Source organism: Megascapheus bottae, chromosome 17 (genome assembly GCF_031878675.1).
Source record: "Megascapheus bottae isolate mThoBot1 chromosome 17, mThoBot2.hap1, whole genome shotgun sequence".
Lineage (NCBI taxonomy): Eukaryota > Metazoa > Chordata > Mammalia > Rodentia > Geomyidae > Megascapheus > Megascapheus bottae.
The window spans coordinates 34,118,099-34,144,468 of record NC_143525.1 but is presented as its reverse complement, the minus strand read 5'-3'; the positions used below and the strand labels follow the sequence as shown (position 1 = coordinate 34,144,468).

At 47.5% G+C, this 26,370-nt stretch overlaps 1 protein-coding gene and 1 pseudogene across 2 annotated transcripts; both read left to right on the top strand.

The window, feature by feature from the left end:
* Window positions 1-6,741: 6,741 nt before the first annotated feature.
* Window positions 6,742-13,198, top strand: Ormdl3 (ORMDL sphingolipid biosynthesis regulator 3). Of its 2 annotated transcripts, none has more exons than XM_090350781.1 (4): window positions 6,742-6,849; window positions 10,460-10,658; window positions 11,208-11,359; window positions 11,674-13,198. In XM_090350781.1, exons 2-4 carry the CDS (start codon window positions 10,485-10,487, stop codon window positions 11,807-11,809), a joined length of 462 nt encoding a protein of 153 aa, XP_090206907.1. In that variant the 5' UTR covers window positions 6,742-6,849; window positions 10,460-10,484; the 3' UTR covers window positions 11,810-13,198. The 2 variants fall into 2 exon arrangements, with proteins under 2 accessions (XP_090206907.1, XP_090206906.1); XM_090350780.1 differs by lacking the exon at window positions 6,742-6,849 and adding an exon at window positions 7,409-7,647.
* On the top strand, window positions 12,595-25,401 carry LOC150051702 (large ribosomal subunit protein eL34 pseudogene; annotated as a pseudogene).
* Window positions 25,402-26,370: the final 969 nt, after the last annotated feature.

Sequence of the window (26,370 nt, the reverse complement as noted above, 5' to 3'; positions counted from 1 at the left end):
CTCTCCCTTTTTTTTTTTTGCCTCCATATGTCTGGACTGTGATCCTCATATTTTCATCTCTTGAGTAGCTGGGATTACAAATGTAAGCCGTGGGGTGATCAAATTAAAATGTCCATGGATGGGGTATGGGTACTAGGCTTTCTTTCTAAAACTCCCAGGTGTTTTTAATGGGCAGTCTGAATTGAGACCTGTTGGTCTAGGAGATGTGGCACATTGGCACACATCATCACCATGTATAAATGCCACGTCTGCTTCAAGTGACTTAGATACCAGGAGCTCTGAAACACACAGAGAGAGTAAATAATATGGCATAACCTGCTGGTTGCCCACTTGGTATTCATTCTTTACCTCCTTCTGTGATAAAACTGGATTGGGGTGTTATCATGTACCTAGTTCCTGGTGAGTGAGCCTGATTGGTCCCTCAGATATCAGAAATCCTACCACTAATCTTTCCTACCTTCTTGGTAACTGGAGCTGGAGGTGGTCTGATTCTGGTCAGTGGCATCTAAGGAGAAATTGAAGGGTTTTCTGGGACAGTCTTTGACTTGTCAAAGAGAGAATGGGGCTAGACCCTACTTTTCTTCCTACTTTGAACAAGGCATGAAGGAAAATGGAGGATAGGTTACCAAGCAGACAAACCAAAACTGAGTGGATCCCCTGAGAACCAAAGAGTGAGAGGGAAATGGGAAGGGATGGGAAAAACAGGTGGTATCCCCAGTAGGCACTCTCCCTACCTCCCTCTCCCAGTCCTATATTGGTAATTGAGTTCAAGTCCCAGGGCTGTCACAAAAAAAATCCACATGGGGTAGAGTGCTTGCCTAGCATTCACAAAGACCCAGGTTTGATTTCTCAGTACCACATATATAGAAAAAAGCTGGAAGTGGTGCTGAGGCTCAAGTGGTAGAGCACTAGCCTTAAGAAAGTCCAAGGACAGTGCTCAGGCCCTGAGTTCAAGACCAGGACTGGCAAAAAAAAAAAAAAAGAAAAGAAAGGAGGAAAAACATTACAGGTTGAGACAGGAGCTAAAGAGAGCAAAGTGTGCTGGGAGTGGCAAAAGTGTAGCGGTTCAGCTAATAATGGATGAGCATCTGCTCTGCACAGGAAATGTACATGGGAGTCCATTGCAGAGCAATCAGCCAAGCAGGGGAAAGCAGATCTGATGGAGTTTTTCACATCAGGCCCTTTGTCCTGTGCCTGGAACACTGTAAGTTCTGAAGAAGGCAGAGGAAGCTGGTCTGGGGCCAGGCCCACCCAGAACTTCCAGCTAGGTACAACCTACTAGGTATAGGTTTAGAAGGGTGTGTGTGTGGGGGGGTGACGGTCTTGTCAGGAAGCTACAGATTTTATGCATTGCCCTGTGCTCTGCAATATAGTTCCAGTTTTCTAAACTGCTTTTATTATTGGGAAAGAATGGTTCATACTAAGAGGTATGGGAATTGAAAATTGTTGGTTTGTTTTGCCCATACTTGGGCTTGAACTCAGTGCCTTAACTTTTTCTCTCAAGACTGATAGTCTCTACTTCCAGTGGGGTGCGTGTGCGTGTGCGTGTGTGTGTGTGTGTGTGTGTGTGTGTGTGTGTGTGTGTGTGTGTTTGTGTGTGAACACCAGCCAATCTTGGGGCTTGAGTTCAGGGCTGAAATGCTGTCCCTGAGCTTTTATGTTCAAGCCTGGTACTCTACCACTTGAGCCACAGCTCCACTTCTGGCTTTTTGGTGGTTAATTGGAGATGGGTCTCATGGACTTTCCTATACAAGCTGGCTTTGAACTGCAAGCCTTAGATCTCAGCCTCCTTGAAAGCTAGGATGACAAACATAAGCCACCAGTGCCCAGCAGAAAGGTTCTTGAAGTGCCCTTGATTCTCAGAGTGGGGAGGTTCTGGTTTTTCCTTTTGAAGCCCCAAATTACCAATTACCAATATAGGGAGACCGGGAGAGGGAGGTAGGGAACGTGCCTGCTGGGGCTGCAACCTGGGTTTTGTTTTTGTTTTTGTTTTTGTTTTTTTGCATTCCTTCCTGTTTCCCCCTCTCTCTCTTTGGTTCTCAGTTTTGGTTTGTCTGCTTGGTAACCTGTCCTCCATTTTCCTTCACACCTGCAGTGTCCTCATGTACAAACTCTGATGTCAATGGAACAAACACTCTTTCTTTCCTTGCACCTGCTCTGGCTTGATTGACTTCAGCACCTCCCTCGCTGGAAGCAGGGGTGAGGTGGGAGAGCTGGTGGGTAGTAGGAGGGAAGGGTGGCTGCTCTGCTCTAGGGTTAGGGTAAGAGGCTCCATTTCCTGATGTCCTTCCCTCCCAGCTTCTGCCACTGCTGGGGATGTGTTCCCTGTCTCCTGTTATAAGCAGAGGCCCCACTGCCCCCTCACCCAGATGGAAACACCCCAAGGCTGGGGAATGTGTCTACTTCAGCAGACTAAGCAGCTTCCAGAGCATTGAGGGATAGGGGTGGGGTGGGGGGAGGGCTCAGGACAGTGGCTGTTTTATTTTTTTTTAATTTATTTTATTTATTTATTTTTACATTTTTTTTTATTTTATTGTAATTAGTAAAAGGGTTACATGATATTTGCCAGATAGAAGGTGCATTAATTCACATACATTGATACCCTTTCACATGTCTTGGTACCCATTTCCCTCCCCCCAGTGGCTGTTTTAAAAGCACATTTCATGAAACATTTAAAAGAGGTAATATCAGATTGCACAAAGTTGGAAACAAGAGAATGAAAAAGATCACCCTGATTCCATCCATCCTAATATGAGGTGTTGGTATTTTACTGAATTTCCATAGGCTGGTGGAGGGAGGTTATAGGCAGGACCATTCAAATGTGGGAATAATGACTAAAAGGCAATACATATCAAGCACTTAACTATGTGTCAGGATTTGTTCCAAATATTTTACATCTACTTATGAGTGTTATCTTCACAAACGAGGTGGATATATGATCATCACCATCTATATTTAGAAATGAGACAATGGAAAGTTATGTCTCCCGGCTAGCAACAAGAGGAACTGGAAGTTGACCGTGGTGCTAGGATCTCACCAGTGTTGCTCTAGTTTTCCTTATCTTAATCAATGCACATTCAGAAAAAAGTTTCTTTTTTAAGGAATCATTTCAAATATTGGGGAAAAAAAGTTGAGAAAATTATATAAGGAAACTCATGACCCTGTTATACAGCTTTGCATTACCTATGGTTCATTTATTTATTTCCCTATGTCCCAGCCAAGGTTATTTTGGAGCAAATCCAGGCATTGCATCATTTCATACACAGTTTAATATTTATCTCTGAAAGATTTTTTCTTTTACCCGAGTAGAAAGTCTGTTTTTATTTTTAAATTGTTATTTTAAAGGTGATTACATAGGGGTTACAGTTACATAAGTAAAGAATGTATTTATTTTTGGACAAGATCATCCCTTCCCTCATTCTTTCCCAGTTTTTTTTCACTCTCATTGCCAACCATTTTCAACATAGTGTGTTTTTTCTCTTCTCCATTCTCTCTGCATGCTTCCATCTCTTCTCCCTCTTTTTCTCTTCCTCTCTCCTTCCCTCCCTCTTTTCCCTTTTCACACACTTTCTATCTTGTGTGGGCTGGAAGTTTGGTCTCCCCCCAATAAACTCTTCTTTGCCTAAACAATGTGGTGCTCTCCTTTCATCGAACCTTATACATAGAAGAACTTTGGTTTAGTTGCCAGTACTGAAAAACAGTATCATGTTCTAGAATGTATTTTTTTAAGAATATATAATTTCCGGGGTTGGGAATGTGGCTTAGTAGTAAAATGCTTGCCTAGCATACATGAAGCCCTGGGTTCGATTCCTCACTACCAGATAAACAGAAAAAGCTGGAAGTGGCCCTGTGACTCAAGTGGTAGAATGCTAGCCTTGAGCAAAAGAAGCTCAGGGACATGCCCAGGCCCTGAGTTCAAGCCAGAGGACTGGGAAGAAGAGGAAGAGGAAGAGGAAGAGGAAGAAGAAGAAGAAGAAGAAGAAGAAGAAGAAGAAGAAGAAGAAGAAGGAGGAGGAGGAGGAGGAGGAAGAGGAGGAGGAGGAGAAGATATGATTTCTTATTTTTTCAGTTAAGCAGCTTTATTTCCATTTATAGTTTTGAACATTTCAGTCCATAATGCTTTTGGAGTTGTGGTAAGGCCCAGATGGCACCTATGACAGAATAAAACACACACAGCATGGCCCGAAGGAAAAGACAGAAGACAAGAACGGGTAAGGTCCCATTATCTCATTCAAGAGCACCTGCTTAGTAATCTGAACACCTCCCATTAGGCTACTGTCTTCAATGCAATAGGCTCTGAGGCCCATTAAAGATGGGCATCGGTGTTTAGTGCCCATTAGCATTAAAAGTGCCACTATCTTCAACAGACCTTGAGGACACTGACCTAGGACACATAATTTTCTAAGATATCAGTCTGATAATTAAAATTTTACTGGTCTAATTAAAAAATCCTATTTTAAGTTGATTTGCTTGAATCAGGGTCAAACAAGGCTTTTGAATGGTATTTTATTTTGCTGGCTCTGGGGCTTGAACTCATGGCTAGGCTTTGTCTCTGATCCTCTCTGTGCTCAAGGCTAGCACTCTACCACTGGAATCACAGTGCCACTTCTGGCTTTTTCTGAGTTATCAGATATAAGGGTCTCACAAACTTTCCAGGCTTCAAACCACAGTGGCTAGACTATAACTCTTTTCTTGAGGACTTAAGTTACTCTTAGCTTTCCACTACTCTACATCTTGCTAGAATGGACAGCCTCACAACTTATCGTTTTTCCTGTACAAGGTTGTCTTTCTTAAAATGCCCTACCAGGCATGTAATCATGGTTTCCAGGCATGAACAATTTTTCAGCTTCTTGAGACATACAGCCACTTGTTTAAGTGGTTGCATATTTTCTGGCACTATGCAAGATTTTTGTCACTCATCTAGAATGGTGTCCAAGCCTAGTCACAGCTAGATGTTTGGTGAAGTAATTATGAGATCGAAGAGTTAGAGGAGGAGAAAGATCATGAAAGAGCCTCCTGCTAAATAAAGCAGAATGTGACTGACAACTTGTCACAAGCCCAGAGTGAGTCAGAATTCTGCTCTTATTGTCAAAACAACACACTATCTTGATAACAAGAGTTAGGCCATGACTTATCCAGTAACCTTTCTGTTAGACTGACTGTGTTGAGCAGTCTTGTTGAGACATGGACCCTGTCTGATCACCGAGCTGGCAGGGAGCCAGAGTGTGACCTACTTGGCAGAAGATGGAAGAATCCTGAAGAATAGATAAAGGAGTCAAGCAGGTGCACTTTTGAAAATATAGAGATGTCTTTTTCACCTCAATGTTACGCAGCTTCCTGTAAACATATCACTCAAGTTGTTTACTTCTGTGTGAAGAAGACTGATTACAAGGAACTTCCACCTGTCAGGAGACATTTTTAGGGGACATGAGGCAAGGACTTTTTCAGTAGGCCTGATTAGTTAGATCTTGGGAGATATACTCCTGGGCCAATGGCCTGGGAAATATTTGAGAAACTGAAGCTCTGGGACACTCATATACCTGATTGGTGCCCCCTAGAGACCTCCCAAAGACGCTATGTGATGATTGTCTCTTGGCAGCCCCCTCAGGATGGGTGGGTGGTCTGAGGGAAGTTTAGTCTGTTTGCCTGGGACAGTCTTCTTTCTGCCCCTGTACATTCAGTTCAAGGTACATTTATGGCCAGCCAGATCAGCATTCATGACATCAGATCCTGCTATTCCAGCCCTGCTACACATAGCATAGACAGAGAGAAGCTGGGTGGAGAAGTGGAAACTACCCAGAGGCACTCTGGTTAAAGTGGAGAGAGTAACAGACTTAGGAGACCTTAATTGCTATTTAGTTCAGCAGCTTCCTACTCTGCAATAGGGGCTTTATGCACATTGCAGGGAGGATGTAGTAAGTGTGGAACTAGAGAGTAATGGAGGTACTGTGGGTCACACTACCAATAAAGGAGTGTCAACACTATGCCTGCCTGGCAGTAAAACCTGTGCCTTTTCCTTTAGAGCAGCCAGATGTGAAAACTGGTGGGCATCGTGGGTCCACCTGAAACCACATACACTGACTGGAGACAGAAGCTCAGGCTCTGCATCTTTCCATGACATGTAGCTGTATTCTGACTTGATCTGACGGAGAAGAAGCTGGGATTAGGTGTGACCAGGCTCTGGACCAGTGCTCCCCACAGGCTGTCTTCACTACCCTAGCCAGTGTGCAGGAAATCTGATCCTAGGAGGGTCCAGCAAAGTGAAGGGTCGGAGTGGCTGGTTTCTGGAGGACCCGCTCTGGGGCCAGGGCTCAGGCAAGTGAGGCGTTGTGGTTCAACCTCTGCACGGCGGTCAGACTATCCCAGCAAGGATCTACTACTCTAAGTTACTTAAAACTCTTGAGTTTCCTCACCTGCAAAATCCGGGCCAGGGTAAAACCACACCTGCAAGGCGCAGAGGCAAAAGCTGGAATTGTTATGCACCGAAGTGCTACCATCTGATCTCACTATCAGGTGACTGGGAAATACTTCGGGGCGAGGCCATAGCGAGGAGCACAAACTCTGGAGCCTGCGGGCGAGCAGCGAGAGAAACATAACTTGCAAGAAGGGCCGGGCAGGGGAGGGGCGGGGGAGGTGGCCACTACAGAGACAGGGTAGAAACTACAACTCCCAGGAGGAACCGCGCCGCCGGCGCGTGGGGTGACGTCATAGGGGTGGGCACCGGCGCGGGACGCTGATTCGGCCGGAGCTGCCAGCGGGGTGGCTGCCGCCGCTGGTTGTTACCGCGGCTGGAGCAGCCGTAGCTTCTGTTCCCTTGTCTCCATCTCGGACCTTCGACCTTCGGACTCTGTGAGTCGAGACTGGCAGCCTCGGAGTGGCGGGATTGGGAGGCCCCAGAGTTTGCGGAGGGGCGGGAGGGGGAGATGCGGGCTCTTGGGAAGGCACCCCGGGGCTGGAGGAGCCCCGGGCGGGGCGAGTGGCGGTGGAGGGGGTGCATCGGTCCGGGAGGGGCGGGGGGAGGAAAGTGGTCGCTGGGGGCCGGGGCCGGGGGCGGGACGGCGGGGCGCGGGCGCCCGGAGCGTCGGCTGGGAGTAGGGGGGCGGGGAGCGGCCGGACACGGGGGAATAAAGGTTTGGTTGCCTCCGGGGCAAGGGGAACGCGTGGAAATGAGGGTTGAGCCCCGGACCTGGCCGGGCTCCCGAGTGCTTGGGGAGCAGAGCCGGAATCCTCCTCCTCCCTCCCTCCCTTCTCCAGCCGGAGGTCTCACCCGAGCCCCAACAATAGTGAGGACTCCACCTCCTCTTTCTTCCCTGCGAGCGAGCTAGTGAGAGTTCGCTTTCTTTCCCCTCCTTCTCCACTCCGGGTCCCGGAGGGGTGTGAACGCAATTTGTGGTCCTGCAGATTGCATGGTTGCTGCGGGGGGAGTTGGAGCTTCAGGAACCCTGTGGGGTGCTGCCACTAACTCCCCCGTGGGGTGCGGGTTCAAAGCGGGATCGGCCTGTGTGGTGGTGCTCACTCCCCAGACGCTGGAGATTCGCTGTTTTAAGGAAACCGCTTTAAGCCGGGGGCAGGAAATGGGAAGCCCTCACCTGGTGGCTAGCCCGAGGTGTACTTTGGCCTTGGCCTGAGGATTTGACGGCCCGGAGGGTGAGTGATATTTGGGTGTCCAGGAGAGGGGCTGGGAAAGAGCTGCCAGCAAGAAAGTGGTTAACAGAGTTGTTGCAGGCTCTGGTTGGAGGCAGGTTATGAAACCACATCGGGCCCTAGTACTTACTAGCAGCAACCTGCCAGCTGTGACAGCAAAACTTTTCAGTCTCAAGCTCCTTGGGGACCCATTTGCCTCTATCATCCTGTTCTTCCTATGTCCCCACTTCTGGTAGAAGGGTCAATGAATTACTAGTGGAAGTGGCATACACAGGTCCCTTGGCTGTCTCAAGAATGTTTCTCCCAGGCCTTTCCTTAGTTTATTGATCTTTTTAAGGGAGGGTCTCCTAGGATATCCTCAGGGAATCTAGTATTTAGGCATCAGGAAAAATTTCCCAGTGTGAGCTAGGACCTTGGTGTAGCCCCCTCTTTAAGTTTTTGGGTTTTTTTTTGTTGTTGTTGTTGTTGTTGTTGTTTGTTGTTTTTGTTACCAGGGTTTGAACTCAGGGCCTCAAGCTTATTCAGCTTGTTTACTCAGCTGGCACTACCACTTGAGCCATGCCTTCAGCCCAATTTTAATTTTTTTTTTACTAATTTGGAGATGGAGCCTGGACTAGCTTTGAACCTCATTCCTTCAGATTTTAAGCTTCTTGCGTAGCTAGGATTACAGTCATGAGCTACCATCTTCTTCTCTTCCCCGGACTTGCAAAGGAAATTTTTTTTTTTTTTTGGCCTGTCACAGCCACAAAGCGGTGTGAGATCTTGTGGTCTGGGATTCAGCCAGGTTTTTGTCTGTCTTGGACAAGCGGTTAGGAAGGGTAAGGATCTGCACCTATGCCCTCAAGGCAGCAGTTTCTGATGAGATTTAGGGAACTCTTTGCCTTTCCTTAGTGGCTATTCAGAACTCTCCACGTGTCAGCCAGACACAACAGCCAGCTCTGCCCCTAGTTTTTATGTAGTTGGTGTCCCAGGGGCTGTGTCTGGGTAACTGAAACCCCAAGGCTCTGGGAAGGTAAACATCTGACACTTCTAGTTCCTTGAGTTTCTGTTAGGACAATTATCCAACTTAATGGGCTAAGTGATAGGCCCCAGGAGCCTTCCTTCCATCAGGGTGCACTCCAGGCCAGCTCCTATCTGTTTGCATGTTGAGAAACTATTGTGGGTCATAGTTCCCTGAGATCTCTAGGCTTGGAGCTGTTTGAGAAGAGGAAAATCATTCTCATTATCCTATAAATAAGGGACTGACCCATGAGAATTCTCATGCTTACAGAGGCTTGGCTGGAATCCTAGCCCAAGACAGGCAGTTTTCTGAGGGGGTTGGCCACAGTGATGGTAAAGGAAAGGTATTCTGGGAACTTGCAGAATTATCTCCATCTGGGATTCCTTTCTGAATGGGGAAAGGGCTATTTTCATGGTGACAATCTTGAGGTCTTTAGTAGTCAGGACAGAGATGAACCTGCTCCCATCTCATTTCTGCTGATCACAGGGCCCCCAGGGAATTTGAGATAGTCTAGCTCCAGACAGGCAAAAATCCTTCCCTCCCTACTGTTTCTGCCTACTCTTGAGTTGCTGCCTCCATTATTTCCTGGGCATTGAGAGCAGCTTCTTTGGTTCCTCCTACCTTTGGAATTGGTCAGGAGAAGTTATGGTGCTATAATTTACACTTGTAAACAGGTGTCCAGGCACCTGGTGAGACAGGAAAGGAGATAGTAGGAGGGAGGCCATTGGTATGATTTTGTATCCTTGGGAGGGGTAGATTAATGTCTCACACCCTTCCTGGAAGCTGTAGCATTTGGCCATCTGCTCTGTCCTGCCTTCCAACACTTCGTGTGTGTGTGTGTGTGTGTGTGTGTGTGTGTGTGTGTGTTGTGGAGCTTGAACTCAGGGCTTGGGTCATTGATCCTGAGCTTTTTTAGCTCAAGGCTAACACTCTACCACTATAAACCACAGCAGCACTTCTTATTTTCTGGTGGTCTGTTGGAGGTAAGAGTCATAGATTTTCCTGCCTCGGCTAGCTGTGAACAGTGATCCTCAGATCTCAGCCTCCTGATTAGCTAGGATTACAGGCGTGAGTCACTAGTCCGAGGCTTCCTCCCTTCTTCTTGGTAGGGTAAAGGGCTCTAGTAGTTTGTCAGCAGAGTGGGTAACATCCCAAAGGGTAGCCTGAGTGACTGCCAAATGGATAAAACAGTTTAGTGATGTCAAAAAGGAGCCTTCCAATCTGACCAAAGGTTGTTCTTGGCCTGCTTTTTTTTTTCCCCCCCTCTCCTTTCTGCTCTGTCAGTCACGATGGGCTGAGGTTTGGGGAGATCCAGGGTTGAAGAATTAGAGGTGAATGGACATAGGGACCTCAGCGTATTTTACTGCTGCCTGTACTCACGGGCCGAGTCTCCTTTTATCCTTACAGGGGGAACTTGAGGCAGATGACTTCTGTCAGCTCCTCAGTGAGATGGAGACAGCAGGGCTTGTGCTGGGGGGTGGGGGGAATGTTAGGGGAGCAAGCCTTTTCTCCTTCCCAGCAGGAAGTGGCCCCTGTGGAAATGTGAGATGGGGGTTGTTCATTGATTGCTCTGTTCTAGGGCTAAGTTCCTTGATGCCTTGTCCCTCCCAGGCACTGTGAGTGCAGTGTCTTGGTGAGATGATACATGGAACAGCCCGGTGCTAAAACAGCTCAACTGTGGGAAAGCATGTGGACTCTAGCCTCCGGGCTTGCAACTCAAAGCAGTGGACTGTGTGGAGTTCTAGGGCACCAGAGCATGTGAGGGATAGGAAAGGTGGTAGTGTGGCCCGTCTCACCTGTGCTGCTTGTTTGCAGAGCAAACCTCAGCGAGGGTGGCAGGATGAATGTGGGTACAGCACACAGCGAGGTGAACCCCAACACGCGGGTGATGAACAGCCGAGGCATCTGGCTCTCCTACGTGCTGGCCATTGGGCTCCTCCACGTCGTACTGCTTAGCATCCCCTTCGTGAGTGTCCCTGTCGTCTGGACCCTCACCAACCTCATCCACAACATGGTAAGACCCTGCTGGCTGCCAGGGCTGAGGGGTAGGGGAAGCCTGCCAGATGTGGACTAGATAGCTGGGTGATGTCCTGACAACACCTGTCACCAGAGCCCAGCTTCTGTCTCTGCCCTGCTCCCCCTCCTGAGCCCTGTGCATACCTTCAGGAAGAATCCAAGGTGCAGAATTATCTGTCTCCAGTATGGGGGGGCTGTAGATCTGGAGGACTTGGTTCCCAACCGAGAGCTCCAGGGTTCCCAGGGACCCAGGAAGCATGGTGCCCAGCCTGCTGTGGAAAGTCTCCTTTCCTTATTTAGGCTTTCACACTATATTCCACTTGCACCCTTCTGGGCATTCCTTCCACTTGCCTCCTTGTCCTCTGTTGGTGGCCTTTCCCCCTGGGTCCCTTGTTCTTGCCCCAGGCTCTCTGCTGCTCCATCGTGCTTATCTGCCCACATACCCCTGTTCAGCAGAGGGAGACCATAGACCCTCTGTCTGACAAGGGAGGAACTGAGCTGGGGACTTTTGCCTCTCATGTCCTCTGACCACAGTGTCTTTTTCTAGGGCATGTACATCTTCCTGCACACAGTGAAAGGCACACCTTTTGAGACCCCGGACCAGGGTAAAGCAAGATTGTTAACCCACTGGGAGCAGATGGACTATGGGGTCCAGTTCACAGCTTCTCGAAAGTTCTTGACCATCACACCCATTGTGCTGTGAGTACTTTTGCTGGAGGGAGGCATCAGCAGGCAAAGCAATCCTGGGAAGTCTGGGCCTAGCTGGTCCCCCCTAACCCTGTCCCAGGCTCTGGCCTTTGGTTCTGAGATGAACAGAAGCAAGGGATGGATGGATCCCTGGGTTTTATCACTGGTCATAGGCCTGGGTCAGGAGGGGCCTCATTAGCCCAAGACATCTTGCCACCCTGCTTCTGTTTTGGGACCCCTGCCAGATCTCCTCAGCTCTCAGGATTTGGGAAGAGAGGAAGGGGCTCTCCCGTGTTTGATCTCACCTTGTCTTCTCCTCCTTCTAGGTACTTCCTCACCAGCTTCTACACCAAGTACGACCACATCCATTTCATCCTCAACACAGTGTCCTTGATGAGCGTGCTCATTCCCAAGCTGCCCCAGCTCCACGGAGTCCGGATTTTTGGAATCAATAAGTACTGAGGATGCAGCCCCTTCCCTAGCCTGTGATGGCAGGGGCAGGGTAGAAAGCTTTTGCTGTGATGCTGAAGACAGGAGCCTCTGGACACTACCGGAGATGGGGTCATGCCCTGGGCCTGGCTCCCTGCATCCCCAGTAGCCGACTTGGAGTAGCTTGTAGTGGGGTTGGGGGTGAGCCCCTGGGCTCGAACCCATTCAGATTTTTTTTGACCTTTTCCTTTTTGCCTTTTGAGTAGAGACTCCATGGGGTGGTTGTGGAAGGGGCTGAACTCCCAGGTAATGTGGACCTGTGAGGTTGGGACAAGCCAAGGAGAGACCCCTGCTCACTTATTTACCCTCAGGTGGCAAAGCACTTTAAGCCCTGTATGGGATCAGAGGGACGGTACAGCTTCTAGATTGTTCCCCTTCAGTTCTTTGGTTTGTGGAGGGAACACTCTGTGTTTTGTACATAACAAAGCAAGTGTGTGACGATACCTCACCCTTCTGGGTAGAGAGTTGATCTGATCCAAGACTCAGTCTTGGTGACTCTCATGCAGCCCATCCTGGGTGTAGGTTGAGAGTGGGGAGGGTGAGGCGAGTGAAAGTGGGGTGGGTGGGCATAGGCTCTGCTATGCTGGTCCTGGTGGAGGCTGGGGATGGGGAGCTGAGGCTTAGAAGTGAGCCCCAGCAGCCGGAGCCCATGCTGGGGGGTGTGGTTGGGGGGAGCAGGCACAGCGAGAGCCTAACTTCCTTTCTGATGGGAACAGAGAAGGGAGCTGGCTTGGAGGGTTAGTTAGTTCACCCACGGAATGGTGATGGGGATAGGGAAGAGAGGCTGCTTGGGCTCGAAGCTCCTGGATTGGCATGGGGGAAGAACACGGGTGGAGAATAAACACGGGGTCTGGTTTGACACCACCCTCTGCGAGGAGGTAAGAGTGGGGAAGCTGTGACAGACACTGCCGATGCTGGGGCTCTTCCACCCCAACACAGACCTGAGAGAGCTGCCGGGAGGGGGGGGGGGTAGGGCCCTGCGTGTGGCATGCACAGGAGGGGCTGCGAGGCCACCCTCATGTGAGGTTGGTGGCTGCAGAGTCCTACAGTGCCCCTGCCAAGCAGGGCAGTGGAAGGGACAGGGGGTGGCTGCCAGCCAAGTCTCTACCTGAGAAGAGGCTTCCCCAGTCCTGCTGGGGATTTGGAAGGGTGTGGCCGGAGCCCTCTCCTGAGGGGCTGAGGAAGGGGAGAAGTCACTTGCCCTACTTTCTGTCTGCAGGGCCTTCCACTCCCACCCTGTCTGTGTATGTCCTAGGGAACTTTCACCTCAACAATCTTTCTAAGCAAAGTGTGAATAGGATTTTTACACCCTTTGTACAGTATTCTAAGAAATGCAAATAAAGGGCCTTGTGTTCCTGTTTCCCACTGTGTCTGCCCTCTGCTTCTTGGAGGGGGAGGATAGTGTGGGGACTGCTGGACTGCTGGTCTTACTGGCCTAGCTATAGCCAGTGGGGCTGGAGGGGTTTGGTCTAGATCTTGGCAAGTTAGCAAAATTCTTTTTTTTTCTTTTGCCAGTCCTGGGGCTTGAGCTCAGGGCCTGAGCACTGTCGTTGGACTTTTCTCAAGGATAGATAGAGCTCTACCACTTGAGCCTCCGCACCACTTCTGGCTTTTTCTAAGTATGTGGTACCAAGGAATCGAACCCGGGTCTTCGAGCATGCTAGGCAAGCACTTTAACCACTAGGCCAAACTCCCAGCCCCGAGTTAGCAGAATTCTGTGTTTACCTGGCTACTCCTGGATAGGTCTTGTGCTTTTGACTTGACAGGTGGGGGTGGGGGTGGGTAGGGTAGGGAGGTGGGAATTGATAGAAGGGAGTTCCCCTAGCCGTGGGCCTGACTGGGAGGGAAAGATGGACTCCAGGACTTCTTGAATTCCCAAATGCCAGGAGGAAGCCCGGCCTGGTGGCTCACGCCTGTAATACTAGCTACTCAGGAGGCTGAGATCTGAGGATCAAGGTTCAAAGCCAAGGCTGGGCACTACAAAGCCCTGAGACTCGTATCTCCAATTAATTACTAGAAAATGGGAAGTGGAGCTGTGGTTCCCAGGTAGGGGGGTAGCCTTGAGCTGAAGAGCTCAGGGACAGTACCCAGGCCCAGAGTTCAAGCCCCATGACCCACCCCCAAAAAAAAAAAATATGCCAGGAGGAGGAGGAGGGGCTGTATAGTGGTGAAATCCTTATCTCTCATGGACACTGGCCTTTCAGGGTGTTGTGTGCAGTATGATGTTCCACTCCTAGGAGAGGTACAAAGTCTGAGGCTGTTAGGAAGAGCTGCCATGAATATGAGTGGGAGAGCTAGAGATACCCCAGGACTTCTTGAGGCTCACAGTGCTAGGGAGTGGGGAGACCTACAGTGAATGGAGTCTTATCTTCTGAGGACATTGCCTTTCAGATGTCTTGTATAGTATTATCTGAGGTTCTTAGGAGAGGTACAAGGTCTTCCCCCCAGCAGCCTGGCTACTCTCGAGCCCTGTCTAGCCTCGCAACATCCTTTGAGCATGTGGGGGCAGGGTGGGGTGGGAGGCTGTCATGCTGAGTGTGGGATCTTTGCCTAAGTCCAGCTACTGCTCCCTTCCCAAGTGGGGACCTCCACAGCTTTGGGAGGAGAAAGCCATAGCTTAGGCCTGAAAGTGGGCTGCTCCACTGGCTTCTGTGGAAGTGCCTTCCAGAGTACAGTTTGGGAAAGGTGTAGAACACATCAATAGTAACCTTTGTTCAAATCCCAGCTCTGCCACTTACTGCCAATGTGATCTTATCAAGTTACTCCTCAGTTTCAGTTTCAGTTTCATACTCCAATTCATACTCCCCTTACGGCTGCTGGGAGCATTAGAACAGTGTTTACCATTAGCATCACATCACCTTAGTGTTCTTCAGCATGGAAGGATGTAGAGGCAAAAGACAAGCTGGGCTGCTTCTGTCTGAAGGGTAGGACCAGTTGCCCTCTATAAAAGAAAGGTGAAGAGTTGAGGTGGTATCCAGACTTAAAAAAAAAAAAAAAAGTTTGCAGCCAGGTGCTGGTGGCTCTTACATGTTATCCTAGCTACTCAGGAGGCTGAGATCTGAGGATTATGGCTCAAAGTCAGCCCAGGCAAGCAAGTTCATGCGACTCTTATCTCCAGTTTACCACCAGAAAACCAGAAGTGATGCTGTGGCTAAAAGTGATAAAATGCTAGCCTTAAGTTGAAGAGCTTAGGGACAGTGCCTAGGCCCATTGTTCAAGCCCCATGACTGACAAAAGGATAAAGGGTCTGCATCTCCCTAAAATAGTGTACCAGGAAGCATGTGGCACAGAGGGAGGCTGTTCCCAGCCTGTTCCCTACAGATGCTAGCTGTACTTGTTCTGTGTCTTAACTACTATGTACCCTACTGTGACATTTGGGGACCTGGTTCTAAAGTTGCTCATACCTGACACAGCCATGGTCATTGCTTGATTGATCCCCACCTATAGTTCATTCCTTTATTCCAACTCAATAAATTGTAGATGCCTTGTGCATTATTCTGGCCCAAACTCATGTAGGCTACTCTTTGAGTCCATAAAGAAAGAAGGTACTGGCCTTACCTGTCTCCACTTAGCTGTTTATTTAGCCTGAGAGGTAGCCTTTATAATAATACTCATAACTTTCAGATGCCTGATGGTAGCTTTCTCAGGGATCAGAGCCAAGGGAAGACATAGCCAGGTGGGGCAGGTAATGTGAAGTCTGGCACCCATGCTCACATTCCTTATTCTTTCCTAGTTCATTCAACATGGGTGAAAATCTGGTTGGATAGTGGGCCTGTCTTTCCCTCTCCCCCCTCCCCCCCAGAACAGGGAAGAACTCTGCTTTGGGAGATGCAGAAAGCAGGTCTCACTTCGCTGTTTGGGACAAGCTTTCCTTCATCGTTGGTCCAGCTGGGCTCCAGAGAATCTGGGACAGAAGAAAATCTGGGATCTGTGAGGTTCACTCTTACTTACCATATCATGGCTGCCTCACTTGGTGTAAGCAAAAAAGATGAAGCATTTCAGATTCTGATTACCCTGGAAACTTCGGCTTTTGTTTGACAAGGCTGCTAAAAGAACATTTAAAAGTTTGCTCCAGTACCCTCCTTTCCCAGATGAAATTGGCTTTTCTTCCCTGGTTGTTCCTGGCACAATGTTCAGAGACACAAGACTCTGGTTCAAGAAATGGATCATGCAGGGGATGTGATGGCTTCCAGAAGCCTGATTGATGCTGACAGATTAATCTGCTTTGATTTGGTGAAGGGGAAAAGGACACTGGGGGTCACATTACTGTAGGACAGACCTTTCCCTATGGGATGTACTGGAGGGAGAAGAGTGTCAAGGTCCTTCTGATGCTGTAAATAATGGGTTCACAAGAGAGTACAAGGCAGGTGAGAGATGGCCAGCCAAGGGGGCCTTGCCTGCGTCTGTGCTATTTCATTCCCAACTCCCTATCAACTAGTCGGTTTGTACACATGTCTACATACCTCCAGAAAAAGGAGAAAGAAGTACAGATTTATTTATATTGGAAACCATTCCTATATAATCTTTTCCCTTAATTTCTCTTAGATTAGCTAGTCCTCCTGTGTTTATATGTTTCCCTCATTTAAATGAGGGAACAGAAGCCAGACACTCATGGTTCATGCTTATAATTTTAGCTACTTGGAAGGCTGGGCTCAGAATTGAGGTTCTACTCCATCCCAAGCAGAAAAACTAGGGAAGCTCCATCTTAACTGAGTAGTGGTAAGCATTTGTGGTCCCAATTATGGAGGAAGCATAAAAATAGGATCTGCTGGGCACCAGTGGCTCAGACCTGTAATCTTAACTACTTACACTTATAATCTGGGAATTGAAGTTCAAAGCTATCCCAGGAAGACAACTCTGAAAGATGCATGTCTCCAATTAACTAGAAAGATACTGGAAGTGGAGGTGTGGCTCACTTGGCAGAGTACCAGTTATGAGCTGAAAAAGCCAGGGCTAGCACCCAAGCTCTGAGTTCAAGCTCCAAGACTGACCCCCCCACCAAAAAACCCTAAAAAACAACAAAAAAAATACCCCCAAATGCCAGGTGTCAATATCTCATGCCTGTAATCCTAGCTACTCAGGAGGCCGAGATCTGAGCATCAAGGTTCAAAGCCGAGGCTGGAAACACCCAACTCATGAACCACCAAAAAGCCAGAAGTGGAGCTATAGCTTATGGTAGAGTGCCAGCCTTGAGTGAAAAAGCTAAGGCCCTGAGTTCAATTGTATGCCTGCTGAAAAGGAGATCCTGTCTCAACCAGTATACATCTGGAGATGTGGCAAGTGCCAAGGTCCTGAGTTAAAACCCAGTCAACCAAAATTAAACAAATGAACAAATGAGCAGGTGGGTGGTTGGCTGGACAGCTAAGGAGATTTGCAGAACAGAACTAGAGCCAATGGTTTTGAAGCCCACTCTGCTACTGATTAGCAGGCTGACCTCTGGGCAAGTTGTTTTAAGTGACCTTATATGGTCAACTCTAGAAGACTGTTGTAAAATAAATGACATCAATCGTTGATCACAATGAAAGAAGCAACACTCTGTAGACCTTAGCTCCAATTGGATCTGTGAGCCGCCATGCTGACTTCTGGGCAAGCAGCCTTTGTTGGATGGCCCCGGAGGGGAAGGCAGGGGAAGGGTAGGAAGCCTTCGAAGGAAGGGTGTTCTGGAGAAAAGTCACAGAGTCAGCTCCAGTATGACCTTAACTCTTTGTAGGGGAAAAAATTTCTAATTTCAGGACACAACTCAGAACTAAAGGCAACAGCACAATTACTCAAAGAAAAAATGGGAAGCAGCTTGCTGGTGTTTCACACATGCAACATTAAGACGCAGCAGAAAATGATAACCCAGGAAGATCTGAACTCTCTGAATGAAAAGTGAGGCTGGAGTCAGGCAACATGGGGGAGGGGAGGGGAGGGGAGGGGAGGAGAGGAAAGGCTCATCTCTAGCACTGGGGCATCCTAGTAGTGTAGCCTCTCATTTTGCTCATGACACTTCAGCCCACTCCTGCATGCACTCTCATTCTTTCAGGAGCAGCCTCTAAGTTCCCTCCTGTCCCTGTCACCCTCGGCCCCTCATTGAGATGGGGTGGGGAGGTAGGGAAGATGTGATCTACTACTACTCTGCCTGATTCACTCTACTGCAATGAAGTACAAGGCAATTCAACTCCTCCTTTGGAAGAACATTTCCTACAAAGAAAGCCCTACCATGCCATCTACTAGGGGGTGCCCATCAAATGTCCCAGAGGTTCTGGAGAGCATGGTATGTACAATTAAGGTGACAAAACCAGCTCCAGTGATAGCCCTGTTGGTGTTAGTCTTTTCTTTCCTGGCTGGAAAGGAGGTGGAGTAGCAGTTCTGGGGAAGGTACTTGCAGTGTTTGGAGCTAGGTCTCCAGCAGAGTAGGTGCATTTTTTTTTTTTTTTTTTTTTTTTTTTTTTTTTTGCCAGTCCTGTGCTTGAGCTCAGGGCCTGAGCACTGTCCTTGGACTTTCTCAAGGCTAGAGCTCTACCACTTGAGCCTCAGCACCACTTCCGGCTTTTTTCTATGTGAGTGGTACCGAGGAATCGAACCCGGGTCTTCATGCATGCTAGGCAAGCACTTTAACCACTAGGCCAAACTCCCGGCCCCAGTAGGTGCATTTTTTACCTTCTTTTATCAAGACCCAAAGGCTCACAGTGTGTGTGGCGTGTGCGCGTGTGCGTGCACGTGCGCATGTGCACACGTGCCAGTATTTGAACTCAGGGCCTGGGTGATGTCCCTTAGCTTTGTTGTTCAAGACTGATACTTTTACCATTTGAGCCAGTCTATCACTGAACTGACATTCTAACGTTTGAGCTCCACTTTCAGTTTTTTTTGTTTTGTTTTTTACTGGTTCATTGGAGATTAAGAGTAGCATGGATTTTCTTTCCTAGGTTGGCTTTGAACCTTGGACCTCAGATCTCAGCTTCCTGAGTAGCTAGCATTACTGGCATGAGCTACCAGTACTCAGTTCAAAATGTAGTTCCTTATGGAGTTAGAGATGCCTCATGAGCTCAAGAGCAGGAAATACGGCCAAGTGGGATCAAGGGGCCAATGCATCCTGGAGAAGGGGTGCCAGGCTTGCCAGATGCCCGTCTCAGTGTCTCAGCAAGAGCTCATGCTTTGGTCTTATACAGATCAGGGTTTGAATGCTAGCTCTGTGCTTACGAGCTGTGTGACTGCGCAGTTCACAGCCTGTTGTTGAGTCCTAATGTCTTCCTATGTAAAATAGATGTACTTCTGCCTACATCATAGGGTTGTGGTGAGGAGTAAATGACCTATGTGAAGTGTCACACCATTGACGATGTGAGCCCTTTTCCACTTGCCACTCCCACCCCCATTCCTGTCCATCCACATGAATGAAGACTTATTTTTGGTGACAAATTCTGGAGACAGTAAGATGGAAACTCTGAAAAGAATAGAGCAATTTAAAATTTGGAATGTGTTCTTTAGACACATCAAGAGCATTCTCAACTTGGAAAACAAGGCTAGAAATCCTGGGGGACAGGTGTGCAGGGCAACCAGCCTTGTTAGACTCATATGCATCAAGGGGTGCCAGCCAGAGCTGGGCTCCTTAGCTCTTTCTTCAGATCACCCAGAGCAGTTGTGGCTGCTCCTTGGCTTTCTTGGAAGGGTATGTGGACAAGGAAAGGACAAGTAAGCAAATCCTAGAGGGAGCAGGAGTCTCCTATCCCTCCCCTCCATACAGGAGTGGTGTGGGGGGACATTTAGCCAGGCTCTGGGTCAATCTAAGGGGTGTGGCTGATGAGCCAGAAGGTGGGGAGTTGGGCACCAGAGAAATGGAGGGCTCAGGACTGGGACCAATCAGTGTGTACCTCTCCTTGACACTAATCCTGCCCAACTCAGCTCCCAATCGTTTTGTTGTTGTTGTTGTTGTTGTTGCTGTTATTGTTGTTGTTCCTTTTGGGGGCGGGGATAGAGTGTGGGAATCTGGAGGGTCTAGAAAGAATGAACTGATTGATAACCTTCTCTTCCACTCCCTCTCACCCCTCCCCCTTCTTTTCCTGTCTCTCTCCCTCTCTCTCTCACTGGTACAGATTTACATATCGTATCTGCTTTTCAGACTAAACCGAATCTTTCCCAGAAGGTGAATGAACCGTTGGGTTTACTTGTACATTTCAAAATGGGTAGGGTATTATTTTTAGACAGAGGCCAACAAACAGCATGGAGTTATAACAGTTTTCCCAGAGGTAGGGATCAGTAAGTAAGAAAATCCGCTTGCTGGGGAAACAGCCGGGATAGATTGCTGGCTTTGGGTTTCAGGCTTCTCTAAAGAAGACTTCCATTTACTGTGGCCCTCAGTGAAGGCCTTTGGCCTAGTAGGCATAGTTGAGTTATACTGGCCAGGCCAGCACTGGCACAGGCTGTGAAAAGGGAACTGGACTGGAACAATCTCTCAAGGCTAGTCTCTCCCTTCACTTCCTTCCAAATCCTAGAATTCTTCTGCCTTTAAAATGCAAAGTTGTGGGCCCGGGAGTTTGGCCTAGCGGTTAAAGTGCTTGACTAGCATGCACAAAGACCCGGGTTCGATTCCTCGGTATCCCACATACACAACCAAGCCGGAAGTGAGAGAGACGAGACACAACAAAACCGGAAAAGTGGCAGAGACAAGACTGCGACGGCGACAGAAAGCGAAAGAAGCGAGCAGCTGAGCTGAAGTGAACAGAGCCCAACCGAGTGGTGGCCGGAGCGAGCGGGCCTGAGCTAGAAAGGGGGTCTAGCCGGGCCGGAGCGAGCGGGGCCGGAGCGAGCGGGGCCGGAGCGAGCGGGGGCCGGAGCGAGCGGGCCGGAGCGAGCGGGGCCTGAGCTGGAGGGGGAGCCTAGCCGGGCCGGAGCGAGCGGGGCCAGAAAGAGAAGGGGGCCAAAAAAAATAAAAAAATAAATAAATAAAAAAATAAAATGCAAAGTTGCAACCCCTTCTGGGCTTTGGTGGATACAGCTTGAATCTTCTAGGTATAATCCTATGGCTGTCTATGAAGGAGTTTGCAAATACAATGCTTCATCATTTAGTTACAATGATGAGAGTACAGCTCCCTGGAGCGGGCAGTGAGGACTTAAAGTCCAGGAGTAAACCTTTCCATCACTGGAACGAAAATGTTTACAGGGGCTAAAGGTGACCTAAAGACTCCCTGAATTCTTTGTCCTGTCTTTGCAGAGCAGGATCATGATGCCAGAGGAGGATGGTGGTGACCCAGTGTATTCCACCCGGACCCACTTGTTCCAGAAGTTTCTGAGGTCCAGATGCAGAGGCCTGGCCACCGCACCCTCTCATAGGGAGCAGGAAGATCCCAGAGGCCTCTTATCAAGCCATAGCCCCAATTCATGACTTGGTTTCATCTCTCCGGGGCTCAGTGTGTCTGTCACTCCAGTCTTGCCTGTCCCATGAGCTTCTGGGAAGACCAGAAATTAACAGTTCCTCCTTGTGGGTCACATGGCAGGTCCTCAGTGTATCACTGTGTCTTCCCAATTCCAGTTTTGGTAGCTTACAGCCTTTACTAATCCATATCATAGAGTGTCATGAAGGCTGAGTGGTAGAGTGCCCTAGTATGCATGAAGCCCTGAGTTCGATTCCTCAGTACCACAAAAACAGGAAAAGCTGCAAGTGGTGATGTGGCTTTAATAGCCTTGAGCAAAAGAAGCTTGAGGACAGTGCATAGGCCCTGAGTTCAAGTCCTAAGACTTTACTCCCACTCTCCATCCCTGCTCCTCCCCTCCAAAAAAATAAAGTCTTATGGACTTTGCTGCCTAGGCTTGCTTTGAACTGTGATCCTTAGATCTCATCCTCCTGAACAGGTAGGATTATGGGCCTAAGCCACCAGTGCCTGGCTTCTGTGATGTTTTGAACCGAGCTGTGAGCGCCTGGCTCACAGAACCAATGAGGGACAAGCCATTATCCATCATCCACAGTCTTCAGGGGTGAGAAATTTCATTGTCAATAGTCATTCTGGCAAGGTGTCCAAATACCAGATGAAGACAACTGGGTTGATCAGTGCTTCCACACTGTAGTCATCTCTGGTCCTCTCTACATCCAAGCCTGCCATTTTTTTTTTGTTTGGTTTTTGGCCAGTCCTGGACTTGAGCTCAGGGCCTGAGCACTGTCCTTGGACTTTCTCAAGGCTAGAGCTCTACCACTTGAGCTTCAGCACCATTTCTGGCTTTTTCTGTGTATGTGTATGTATGTGGTACTGAGGAATCGAACCCGGGTCTTTGTGCATGCTAGGCAAGCACTCTACTACTAGGCCAAACTTCCCCCTTAAACCCCTCGCCCCACCACCCCGCCTAAGCCTGCCATTCTTATGGGGTCAGCTGAGTGGCATGGATAGGACAGGGAAGGGTGTTGCCAAAGGGTTTTGTTGCTTCTAGTATAGAGGTTGATTCTGTCTCTTCTAGTTTAGTTACCTTGTTTTGTTTTGTTTTTGCAGAACTAAGGACCAACCATAGGGCCTTAGCTTTTCTACTGAGCTAAATCCTCCCCCAAACCCCCTTCTAAATACAGTGGTTCTCATAGGCTGTATGATGAAATTGCTTGGAAGTACTTTAAAACTAGTAGTGAAATTCTGACTTGATTGGCACAAACCCTGCAGGCTCCCAGGTGATTCTTAGGCATAGTTAAAAAAAAACTTCCTCACAGCTTTTATTAAAAAAAAAATACAGGGGCCGGGAGTTTGGCCTAGTGGTTAAAGTGCTTGCCTAGCATGCACGAGGACCCGGGTTCGATTCCTTGGTACCACATATATAGAAAAAAGCCAGAAGTGGTGCTAAGGCTCAAGTGGAAGAGCTCTAGCCTTGAGAAAGTCCAAGGACAGTGCTCAGGCCCTAAGCTCAAGCCCAGGACTGGCAAAAAAAAAATGGAAAAAAAAATAAATAAAAAAAAATACATTTTGGTGCCAGTAGGCTTGAACTCAGGGCCAGGCTCTGATTCCCTTAGCTTTTCATTTGAAGCTGGTGCTCTGCTGTTTGAACTACATCTCCACTTCTGGTTTTCTTTTTGGTGGTTAATTGGAAATAAGGATCTATCTGCCCAGGCTGGTTTTGAACCATAGTCCTCAAGTCTCAGCCTCCTGAGTAGTAGAATTACAGGTGTGAGCTCCTGGTACCCAGTTTCACAATTAAAAAAAAAAGTCAATTATCATTTAATGGTGGTTACAGAGCACAGCTTTGTATTTTTCTGAATTTACTTTATTGTTAGATAGAGGTGATGTGCAATATGACTGTCCTTCTAGTCATCAGCCCCTTCTCTGTCCAAGAGCAGGATTTTATGTATGGTTTTTGATTAAACGTGACAGGCTGACCATATTAATTTTGTCTCTCCTATTTCTCTTTTGTGGTTTTGGGCTCAAACCTAGGGCCTCATAAATGCTAAGCAAGCTTTCTACCACTGAGCCACAACCCCATCTTGCTCTCTTGAAACAGTAAGTAATAGCAAAGGTATAAACCTACAATAAGGCAGCAAGTATGAGATATTAACACATCTTCCTGGAAGCCAGGAAGCATTAAGTATAAGCTGAGTGATAGAGGCCTGAGAATTGAGAGAACTGTGCTATTCCTCTGTGTGTGTGTGTGTGTGTGTGTGTGTGTGTGTGTGTGTGTGTGTGTGTGTATGTGTGTGTGTGTGTGTGTGGCACTGGGTTTGAATTCTGGGTCTTAAGCTTGTAAGGCAGACAATTCTACCATTAAACTACACTTCCAGTCTAGGACTGCTGTTTTTGTATTTTTTGGTTGGTTGTGGGGCTTGAACTTCTGTGTAGCTAGGATTATAGGCATGAGCCACTGCGCCCGACTCCAAGGAGATTTTTTTAACTTGACAAAGTCTGCAAAAAGCCTACAGGTAATATCACACTTCATAGTAATATATTGGATGTGTCCCTCTTAAGATCTAGAATATGTCTTCTTTCATTTCTGTTTTAACACTGCACAATGGTCGAGAGGATGTTTAGCTATTAAGAAAATATACACAGATTGAGAAGTACATTTTTGGGCCAGGAGCGTAGCCTAGTGGTAGAATGCTCATCTAGCATGCGCAAAGTCCTGGGCTGGATTCCTGGGTACCACATACACAGAAAAAGCCAGAAGTGGTGCTGTGGCTCAAGTGGCAGAGTGCTAGCCTTGAGCAAAAAGTATTCAAGGACAGTGCCCAGTCCCTGAGTTGAAGTCTCAGGACTGGCAAAAAACAAAACAAAACAAAAAAACCAAAAGAAGTACATTTTCAAAGATGACTTGTTTGCTTATATAGAAAATCCCAAAGAATTTATAAGGAAACTTCTGGAACTCTTATGTAATTATAGTTAGGTTATAGGGTATGAGATTAATATATAAAAGGCCATTGTTTTCCTATAAGCCAGCAATGAACACTTGGAATTTACAGTTGTGAACACAGTACCAGCCAGGTGTGATAGTACACACCTGTAACTCCAGCACTCAGGAGGGAGGGGGAAGAAGGACTGAGTTTGAGGTCAGCTTGGGCTACACAATGAGTTACAGTATAGCGTGGGTTACATAGTAAGATTATGTCTAGACCCCTCACACACCAAAAGTAATCTAAGATCAAAATAAAATATACAAAACGGTAACTTTTAGAAGTCTGGTGATGAGTTTTCAGATATGATACCAAAAGGACAATCTGTGAAAGAAAACATATGGCAATTGGACTTAATTAAAACAAAAAAACTGGAAGCTAGGCATGATGGCTCACACCTGTAATCCTAGCTACTCAGGAGGATGAGATCTGAGGATTATGGTTCAAAGCCAGCCTGGGTACTAAAGACTGTGAGACTCTTATCTCCCATTAATCACTAGAAAACCAGAAGTGGCAAAGTGGCTCAATGGGTAGGGCAGCAGCCTTGAGCTGAAGAGCCCAGGGACAATGCCCAGACCCAGAGTTCAAGCCCCACAACAAAAAAACAAAACCAAAACCAAACAAACAAAACAAAACCAAACTGGAGATGTTCCTCTGGTACAACACTTAAAACTGCCCTGTGAGAGACAGTGCTAATGGAATAAAGAGACAAACTATAGAATGGTAGAAAAATGTCAATATAAACATATCCATTATATATATATATATATGTCCTAGAATCACAATAAGAGGATAAATAATCCAATTTACAGACAGGAAAAAAAGTCTAAAGGTTTCCGGGGACAGTGTCTAGAGGACATCAAAATAGTTCAGCGATTGACATACTGCCTTTGGCTTTCCTACAATACAGCCTCTAACAAAACCAGGCAATCCGGAACCCCTGGCCATAGAATTGTTTACCTTTGCCCCATAAAGGTTGCCAAAAAGGTTAGGACAATACCAAAATCTGCGTGTGGTGCCCAGGCAGGGTGGGGTGTGTGGTGTGGTGCTGTGAGACCTAAAGTCCTCATGCAATTGTTGAAAATGGAAAAAATAACCATGTCAGCAGGGCCTACAGTGGTTCCATGTGTGTCACATGTGTCTGGGACAGGATCAAGCACGCTTTCCTTATCGAGGAGCAGGAAATCTTCGTGAATTGCTGAAGGCACAAGCACAGAGTCAGAAAGCTAAATAAAATTAGGAAGCTGCGTGTGCCTAGGATGCAAGAGGTCTATACATTGCTAGCAAAGAACCTTTTTGATAAATAAAAAGGCTTTGTGTAAAAAAAAAAGTCTAAAGAGACACTTCACTAAGAAGATACACAGATGGCAAATAGCCATATGAAAAGATGCTCAACAGTAGATGTCATTAGGGAATTTGGAAATTAAAGCAGCAGGGCAATACCACTATTTCTATATTAGAATGGCCCAAATATAAAATCTATCAGTACCAAATGGTGGGAATGCAAAAATGGTGAGCCACTTTGGGCAACCGTCTGGAAGGCTATATGACCCAGTAATCACATTCCTAGGTGTTCAGCTAAAAACTTACATTCACACAGAAACCTGCACACAAATGTTCACAGCAGCTTTATTCATAGTTGCCCAAGATGGAAAGCAACCCAAGATTTCGGAAGTGGCCCAATGGATAAACACACTATGATATAATAAGCTACTAAAGTCATGGAAAGACATACAGACACCTGAAAGGTATATTTGCTAAGTGAAAGAAGCCAATCTGCAAAGTCTACAAACTTCATAATTCCAACTATGACATTTTGAAGAAGGCAAAACTATGGAGGCTGTGGAAACCAGGGACTCGGGGACCCAGAGGGAGGAATGAATACGTGAGGTACAATTTTAGGGTGGTGAGTCTATTCTGCATGAAACTGTAATGGCGGGCATGTCATTATGCATTTGCCAATACCCAAAACACAAAGAATAAAATTTAATGTAGACCTGGGACTGCAGTTCATTATACTGTATCAGTATTGGTTCATTGTGACAAATGTGCCATGTTGAATGTAGCATGTTCATTCTGGTGGAAAACTAGGGTAGGATGAGGGTTTAGGACAACTGCATACAACTGCATGTATTACTTGCTTGAGTACTCTGTAAATCTAAGCCTATACTAAAAGACAATTGTATTATTTAAAAATAAAAGC

Coding starts and splice junctions, on each gene's coding strand:
- Ormdl3 (XM_090350781.1), top strand. CDS start 10,485: ATGAATGTGGGTACAGCACACAGCGAGGTGAACCCCAACACGCGGGTG. Junction 10,659..11,207: donor CCAACCTCATCCACAACATG/GTAAGACCCTGC, acceptor GTCTTTTTCTAG/GGCATGTACATCTTCCTGCA. Junction 11,360..11,673: donor ACCATCACACCCATTGTGCT/GTGAGTACTTTT, acceptor TCCTCCTTCTAG/GTACTTCCTCACCAGCTTCT.